We start from the raw sequence: 9,281 nt of genomic DNA on the forward strand, positions 1-9,281 counted from the left end.
CTGAAAATATTAGCTAGATAAATTTTAAAAAATCAGGTTTTGTGTGTATACCAAATTGTATGAACACATACAATATTTTACAGCAATATTACTATCTTTTATTTTTGCATTTCACTATATCTCTTCCCTTTCCCTCTCAGAGGGACAAAGACTTTAAAAAAAAGGAAAATAAAACAGTTCAGCAAAACTAAGCAACCCATTATCCAGGTCTGATATTATATGCAGCATCCTACTCTCAGAGCTCCTCTGCAAAGAAAGGATAGAGGCAAATTCTTCCATCTTTTGCTTGGACCAAGTTTGGCCATTGTAATTTTCGTTACTCCCTTTTAAAACAGCAACAAGAAAAACAACCATTCCAGACTTCACCTTTGAGGTTGTGTATTCCACAACTGAAGATAATATGAAGGTGAAAATGATCAGTGAAAACATCAAAAGAAAGGCATGAAGTCTCTCCTCTCCTGCCACGGTGGTTCTAACATATGGGTTACCTCCCTAGGAGAAGCTTACATGGCGCCTTGGGGAGCTGGAAATGAGTGACTGCTCTTTAGAAAGCACCAAATTTCCCACAGGGCTCAGACTGATGGGGTCCGTTAGAGATTCCCCATTTCCCCCCTTTTTTAAGAACAAAACTACTTACCTAGGTAGGAAAACATCCATCTTTATTCTTTTCAGGCTATTTGTCCATATGTGAATGGCACTGGCTGTGAGGTATGGCTCAAGAAGGGCCAGAGGGGTTGCTCTGTCCCGAGGGAGCACCAGGAATAGGCTTACTGAGCTTTCTCGATAAGGCAATTCAAGTACCCCAACTTGTTGCTTATCTGTGACCTGGAACAGACCTGAGAGGTTCATTGAATCCAGTTTATTGTCCATTCTAGACATTTGAATTAGTTTCTTCCAAAGGTCAAAGTGTACAGATCTGACCATGTCATTTTCTTTCTCTATAGACTCTAGTGGCTCACTATTACCTCTAGGATTAAACATAAACTTCTCTTTAAAATTCTTCTCAATATAACCCTAACCTATTTTTCCGACTTTATTATACACCATTCTCCTTCATGTACACAATAGTCCAGCAAACTAGTCTTCACATTGTCCTCATCTAAGACACTTTATGACCTGCCTCCATGTCTGATATGTCGGTAAAGGTACTGTAGTTGGAGTCAAGAAGACCTGAGTTTAAATGTTGCCTCAGAATACTTTCTAGTTACACAACCTTTGGCCAGTCATTTGTCTTCTCTCAGTGTCAGTTTCCTCATCTGTAAAACAGGGATAAAAATAGCTCCTATCTTGTGGGGTTGTTGTGCCTTCCCTCTGTCAGCTATTCCCATTTTTCTGGATATAAAGCTTGCTTTGTATATATTTGTTTTCATGTTGCCTCCCCCATTAGACTGTAAGCTCCTTTAGGGCAAGAACTGCCTTTTGTCCCTTTTTGTATCCCTGGTGCTTAGCACAGTGTCTCAGCATATGTAAGGCACTTTGCAAATTTTATAGTGTTATTAACTATAATTTATTAATTATAATAAATGAAATTATAATTGTTACTAACAATTGCTATTTTTACTTACCTCCTTTTCTCTATATTTTAGAATTTTTATATTTTATTTTTAAATATTTTATTTAATATTTTAAATTTTATTTTTATTTATATAAATATATATTTATTTACACATTTATAAATATATTTTATTTATATTTTAGAATTTTTATTTTAGAAAATTATATTTTAGAATTTTTAGTTTCTTTCAAAGCTCAGTTCAAGTACATAACCACCTAGCTTCCAGAGCTTCTATCTATTTTATGTCTGCATATACAAAATATTGCACATATTGCCTATCGCAGCTAGACTGTGAGCTCCTTGAGGAAATGGACAATTTAACTTTTATCTTTAGATTCCCTACATATTGCACAGTGCCTAACACACAGTATGTGCTCTAAAACTGTTTATTGTTTAATTGATTTTTAAACAGCCCATTCCTCTTGTTACATTGCTGGTGCATTGAGGAACAAGGTGAGTGGGTTGTTTGTCCTTAGGAAAAGGTTGCTTCATAGGATTAGAATGGACAGCAGATGTTCTAGGATTTCAGTGATTTACTAGGGAGGATGTGCCTTCCCAGGCATCTCCCTTCTTCTCTGGCACAAAACAGAATGTGACTGATGAATCGTTGCCAGCTATGCCAATTAGAGAGTGTTAGAATTCTGAAACAGTCACTAGGATTTCAGTCTAGGAATGTTGTGGAGTAAGATTTACAATTGGGAGAATCACCCAAGTTCTCAGCCCTCTTACCCTCCATCATGGCAAATAGTTTATCAGTGAAATTGATTCTTTTAAAAATGCAAAGAAGTTATAGAAGGCCATGGGGGTTGACTTGGTCCAGTGGTTCTGGGAATCCAATTAAACTTCTCCTTACTTTTTAGAATGCAATGGGAAATGTCAAATCTGAAAGAGTGTGAGACCTCACCCTCTGCTCTGCTTTACAAGTCTGCCCTTTGGGGAATGTGCATAGAGGTCTTTCTTGGGAGGCATTAAATAGCAACATTCTGAACTTTGAGGATGTCTTACAGACTATATAGCATGTGAAGCAACAGAAAAAGACAATAGACTTTATCCTTGAGTAGCTCAGAGTAATTGGTCTGGTTGCTCCCTCATGTACTTGGCGTATGTTGCCCACTGCAATGTAACTGTGTCTGTGTTTAGTATCGTATTTCTGTGAGACTGGGATCTCCATGAGGGTAAGGACTTTGTAGCTTTTCCAGCACCTAATCCAGGGTTAAAAACCCTGTGGGTGCTTAATAAATTTTTGTGGCTAGCATTGCAAAAATGTGAGCCATCACTAGTATTACAAAATTGTCGAATGATGGTAATTCCCAGATGTTAGGTTTGAGCTTGATTCAGTTATGTCAGACAGAGCTTGACAGGGTTTTTCACAACCTGTTGTCAATATTTTGATAAGAATATGCTTTCTATCCCTCTGGATTGCTTAGGAAATGGCATGCCATGGGGCAAAACAATGTCCCTGTGTCATTTCTGGTCAGCATGTCAACCTTTAGCTGATGATTTCCAGATTGATGGAACAAACAGGAATATTGCTCCAGGTATTGTGACTGTGCCAGTAGGCAACCCAAATGAGTCTGACCCACCTCTAGGCAGAATAGTTTTTGCTGTTGCTACTTGTCAAGAGACAGACTGAGTTCTCTCAACTGAATCATTTTTAAACTGTGGTCATGAAAACTCATGTTATGGTGCTGACACATTACTTTTTTGATATGAGATTTGTCAGCAAAGAAAATTTGTAGTTATCAAGTAAGATTGCCTGTAGTCTAAAGTAACTGAAGAAAAATTCATTAAAAAATGTTTGGTTTTGTGGCCAAGAGATTTATTTTTTTGTGTTTAGAACATTTCTTCTCATGGTGGTAATTTGGCTTAACTCACTAGCTAAAATGAAGGGTTGATTTAAATTCTTCATGCTGGACTAAAAACATTTGATTGTGAATCAAGAAACCTGGGTTCTATTCCTAGATTTGATGCTAAGGTGCAGTGTGACTTTGGGCAAATAATTGAGTCTCTTTGGGCTTAATTGCCTCATCTGTAAACGAGGAGGACAAAAGATTGAATGATCTCTATTCAGTTTTACTCATTAAACACTTATTAAGCACTCAATGTGTGCCAGGCAATGAGTTAGTGACCAAATATACAAAAACAAAATGAAATGGTTCCTTTTCTCAAGGAGCTTCCATTCTAGTGCTAGGATATAACATGTATAAGCAGTAATATAACATATAACATAAAGAGGGAGAGAGAGGGAAGGGGGTAGATAGCGAAAGGGAGAGAGAGAGAAAGAAAGAAAGAGAGAGAGTTATGAATTGGAGGGAATCAGGGAAGACTTCATGAGGGGTGGGGGAAAACATGACATTGCAGCTGAATCTTGAAGAAAATAAAGACTCTTAGAAGTAGAAATAAGCAAGGGTTCCAAGCATGGGGAACATCTTGTGGAAGTACTTGAAGGTGAGATATGGAGCATTGACTTTAGGGAGTAGCCATAGTCCAGTTTGGCTGGAATTTGAAGGGGACTGATGTGAAATAAGGCTTAAAAGTCAGGCTGGAGCTGGACAGTAGATGACTTTAGATGGCAGAGGGAAGAGTTTGTATTTTATATTAGAAGTAATAGAGAATGAATGAAGATTTTTGAGCAGTCAGATCCATATTTTAGGTTGATTATTTTGGCAGCTATGTGGAAAGTAGATTGAAGAAGGGAGAGTAGAAGTAGGGTGACCAATTAGGAAGGTGCTACAATAGATAAGTATAAAAATCAGTTTCCAGGCTAGAGCGATGGTTGTATTAGAACAAAGCAGGAGATGAATGCAAAAGAAGTTTTAGATGTAGAGTTGGCAAGACTTGGCCACAGATTGGATATGGAAGGGAGGTAACATGGGAAATGTGAACCTAAAAAAATCACTTATGTCAACAGAAATGGAAAGTTTGGAGAAAGACAAAATTTAGAGGGAAAGATGACTGGACATGTGGCCTCTGAGATACCTAAAAGGCATCTGGGGAGATGTCCAAGAGATAGCTGATAATGAGAGACTGATGGTAGGGGCTTAAGGGAGAGGTTTAGGACAGCCTTTGTTGAGGAATAGGGGAGGAGGGAAAGTACAAAAGTCAATCTAGGAAGAACAAAGAATTTCCTTACGGTAGTGAAAGCCTAATTGTGATAAGAGAGCATGATTTTTCCAGAGACCTAAATAATGGTTCCTTTACAGTTCTGTGATTCTACTATTGTGCTATAATAATTGATGACAGAGTCAATTTCTAAGAAATCTAGGAGGGCTTGTATGAACTGATGCCGAGTGAAGTGAGCAGAACCAGAACAATTTCCATAGTAACAGCAGTACTGTAAAAACAAATCCCTTTGAGAGACATAAGGATTCTGATCAACACAGTAACCTATTACAATTCCAGAGGACTCAAGATGAAGAACACTACCCAACTCTTGACAAAGAGTTAATAGACTTGGGGTTCAGAGGAAGGCAAATGTTTTGACCAATTTATGGAAATTTGTTTTGCTTGTCCACATACATTTGTTACAAAAGTTTTGCTTTTTTTCCCAATAGAGTTGGGTAGTGAGTGGGAGGGAAAATGAATTTTTTTCATTGAAAAAATAAAATAAAATATTGCTACTAGTATTTATAATAATGGTAACTAACATTTACATAGTGCCTATTATGTTCCAGGCACTGTGCTAACCATTTTGTAATTATTATCTCATTTGATCCTCACAACAACCCTGTGAGGTAAGTGCTATTATTATCCCCATTTTACAAATGAGGAAACTGAGGCAAACAGAGGTTAAATAACTTGCTCAGGGTCACACTACTATTAAGCGTCTGAGGCTGGATTTGATTTTAGGTCTTCCTGACTCCAGGCTTGGTGTTCTATCCATTGTGCCACCTAGACATCCTTATGGGGAAAGTACTCACCATAGTTGACAGCAGCAGTTTGGTACATCATGGGCACTCTGAGTATGAGACCTTCTGTGCTAGTAAAGGACAACTCCTGGGTGTCTGTGAAGGAGAATCTCTTTTGCCAAATGCTTTGGAAGGACATAGTGCTCACCAGAGCAATCTGAGCAAGTGCTGAATGGATCCTTTCCAGGGATACATTTCCGGGTCTTTCATCTGCATAGAGGGAGAACTGTAAGGAGGACAGGCAATAGGAAATGAAAACAAACAGACCTAACTTGTCCACTGAAATTTTATATATGTTTTTGGGCTTAGGGGAATTCCATAGAAGATCAGGGGGGTTAAGATCTGTAACCTTATAAGTTGGTATATGCTCACAATTAAGTATGGTTACTAACTAGTGAGAGACAATATGGTATGATGAATGTAGAGCTGACCTTAGAGCTAGCAAGATTTGAATTGAAGTAGTGCCTCTGACACATACAATCTGTGTGTTAATGCTTGTTCCTGGTCTAGGCAATTTTCTAAGACTCGAAGTCAAAGAGAAGGTCCTGATATACGTTGGTAAGCAGGATTTTTCTTATCCCACAGCTCCCTACACAAATGAAATCAGAGCTCCAGTTCCTATTCTTATCCCAATAACTAATTTTCCCGTTTACATTCCTTTTAAAGAGTCTAGGGAAACTGGATTTTAAAATATTTTATTTTATTTTTAGTAATGTTCTTTCCAGGGTGAGTTCTACATAAAGTTGCAAGTAATAGTCACCTAGGTGGTCTTGTTTGTAGGATTCTGCCAAGTTCTGTTAGCCAACAAAAGTGACCCAAGCCCTCTCTACCAGGCCTGAAATTCCATGAGGGTTATTTCCATGGATAGGACAAGAAAGGGACATAGTATGTCTAAAAGGCCACCGTTAAATGCTGTCCAGGAGTGTCCTAGGCAGGGTATCAGTTTTTTCCTCTAACTTCTTTTTATTAATACTTAGAACTTAACCTGGACCCCACAGGATGGGAATAAAATTCTAATTTTATTTTCACTAACTTCTAGGTGGAATTTAGCATTTCCTTCAGATATTTAAAATATTCAGACAAAGATATTTCAGTGATTCTAAGAAGGGATCCATATGCTTCACTAGACTACCAAAGGATCTGGGACGCAAAAAAAATTCAGAAGTCCTAATTTAGCTGATCAGACTCTGACATGCCTGAAATCTTAAGACTGGCAAGAGGCTTTATGTCCATTATTCCATGTGACCCTTCCTGCACCCACTGATTGTGTGCCACCAGTATCATTATTTATATTTTTCATCAGACAAAACTGGGGCTCAGAAAAGTCACATGACTTGCTCAGAGTCATGTGAGCAGTAGGTATTAGAAGTGGGCATAGAGGTCTCCTGCCTCCAAGTCTGGTACCTCCCTAACAGTACCCTATCTCTTTGTTGTCCCTTTGCTCTGACAAACTACTTGCTGACTCCCCAGCTTAAGAAACCTCACCTAAATTATCCTGCCTCCTGCTTCCTTTGGACTTACTATTCTAATGATCCCTGATTCTGAGGAACATGGGCTTTGGCTTCCTCCCCAACCCTCCCTCCCTTTCCCAAAGTGAAGTCTTCCTCAGACCCTCTTACCATTCTTTGATTAACACCCATTAACCCTAGGTGTCAGCAACCCAATGCCTAAGTGAATGAGACAGATCAATCTGAATGAAAGGAAGAAAGCACCAAACAAAGATGCTAAGTTCTGGTTTTAGGGCTCTGAAAGATCTAGAAGATGATAAGGATTGGCCCTGAAGAAGGACTTATTGAAGGCACATCACCTTACAATTAGAACTATGTTTGGCTCCATTCCTATCTACAAAACAGACCCATGACTAAAAATCACTAAATCAAAATGGCAGACCTTGGCTACAGCAATGGGTAGCAAGATACTGAAGAGAGAAACCAGAGCGCTAATCAGTTGCTGTTTCTTAGTTAAGCGTTAACGGATATGCAGGCTCTCAATTATACCTTGCCCTTTGAGAGGCTCTGTTAACAGTTGTCTGTTACTAATTTTAGTTGGTTGAGTTTTTTGTTTTTGTTTTGTTTTGTTTTACCTGCAACAAACCTAGAGACCCATCTATTGATCTGAGCTGTCGTCCTGTTAGGTTCACTGAAGTTGGTTGTCTCCAGGCTACTGTTAGCCCACAGGGAGATGTGCTCGGTGAAATGAGAGGAGAGATGTGTTCCGGTTTGTACAAAAAAGGCACATGCCAGTTGAATCGTGGTTCCTGGACCAGAAGTAGTAGCTGTTGCCTGAGCAGTTCGCAGGAAATCATGCACCCTTCTGTCTGGTGGAGGAAGGAGAGGGAGGGGAAAGATCATACAAAAATGATGTAGTGGAGCAGAAAGAAGGTGGATTCAGGTTGCAACTTATGCAAACACCTGGACCAGGGAGGAAGCATCATTTTAGAGCAAACTAACGTTGAAGTAGTACTCAACATTGTCCATGTTTGTTTCCTAGGAGAGCTTCCTTATCCTGTTGGTTTGAAGAAAAATCATTAAAACTTTTTTGTTGTTGCTTAATCTAGACTTGCAATTTCATTGATATGGGAACACCAAGTGTGGAAATTTGCTCTGTAAGGTACCTTTAATTTATAGTCTTCCACAGATGCCTATGGCATGGAAAGGTTAAGTCACTTACTCATGGCCATAAACCACAGGGCACTAAAAGTAGGTTGGACCCCAAGTGTTCCTGATCCAAAGGCCAGGCCTCTATCTACTCTGCTACCTTGTTTCACTGAGATTATTTTTCAAAGTTATACTCAAACCAAGTGGAAAATTAACATAAACCCAGAAATCCAGAATTAAAAAAAGAAATCAAGCTGTGGTCAAGTCAGATAGAAAGAACCATCTTATAACTAGGTCCTCCTTAAGATTACACATATTCTGTATCTCAAATATATACTAGTGGCAAGAGTGAGCAAGGCTGGGGAAAATTTCAGGGTAGGTTAGTGACTTTTTCTTAAATTGAGATGTTCTGAAAATTACTCCAAATGACATAAATAATCAGGATAGACAGGTGGCTGGGTTGCTGATGCAGTCTATCTTCACATATTCCATTAGATTGTAAACTTATACATATTATTTCATGGTGTAAGTCCACCTGGCATTTGGATGCCTCAAGTTTTCCAATTACAATCTCCAGTTTTAGAAGTGCCAGAAAAAAAGAGAACCTTTACTTCTAACTAGAGGTAGTTCATGTTATTAATATCAAGAATAGCTGGTGAAAATGCTGAGAAAATAAGAATTTTGAAAAAAGTGAATAGTTTCTATTTTCTTGCATCTTTAAATTTCAGTTGCTAGTTATTAGTATTTAAACAGGGTGGGATTTTAAGCTTTAATAGCTTAAAAATCACTGATTTTAGGGACACTCATCGGGGGAGATTGCATCTTTATTTCCAAAATCAATATTGCACTCTTCTCATCATGTTTATTCAGTAGCTATGATCAGCTTAATTCTCTCCTGAGTATTAAGTGGAGGGTTGTGAATACCTTGCCAGTACATCACAGCCAAGCTAGGCCTCCTGTCTTGTAGTTGGCCTTCCAAATCTCGGTTTCCTCATTTATAAAATGAGGGTATGGGGCTCAGTGGTCTCTCAGGTCTTTTGCAACTCTAAATTTCTCATCCTTATAGTGGGCCTAAAACAGATGCATAAATTGGTTCACAGCAAATTTTGGGCAAGAAATTTTCTTCTGAGAGATAGTATTTGTAAAATGCTTAGCACAGGGCCTGACGCAGAACAGCACTTTATACATGCTTATTCTGTCCCCGTCTTTCCTTCCATGCTT

The 9,281-nt window shown here is 38.6% G+C and overlaps 1 protein-coding gene across 1 annotated transcript in view; it reads right to left on the reverse strand.

Annotated features, from left to right (window-relative positions):
- SERPINE3 (serpin family E member 3) overlaps window positions 1-9,281 on the reverse strand; it is a 36,596-nt gene that overhangs the window by 25,099 nt on the left and 2,216 nt on the right. The window contains exons 2-4 of the mRNA XM_072610488.1: window positions 7,547-7,780; window positions 5,476-5,673; window positions 638-836 (exon numbers count right to left, since the gene is read on the reverse strand). Coding sequence (XP_072466589.1) covers window positions 638-836; window positions 5,476-5,673; window positions 7,547-7,780 — 631 coding nt within the window. The remainder of the gene's footprint in view (window positions 1-637; window positions 837-5,475; window positions 5,674-7,546; window positions 7,781-9,281) is intronic.

Source organism: Notamacropus eugenii, chromosome 5 (genome assembly GCF_028372415.1).
Source record: "Notamacropus eugenii isolate mMacEug1 chromosome 5, mMacEug1.pri_v2, whole genome shotgun sequence".
NCBI classification, from domain to species: Eukaryota; Metazoa; Chordata; class Mammalia; order Diprotodontia; family Macropodidae; genus Notamacropus; species Notamacropus eugenii.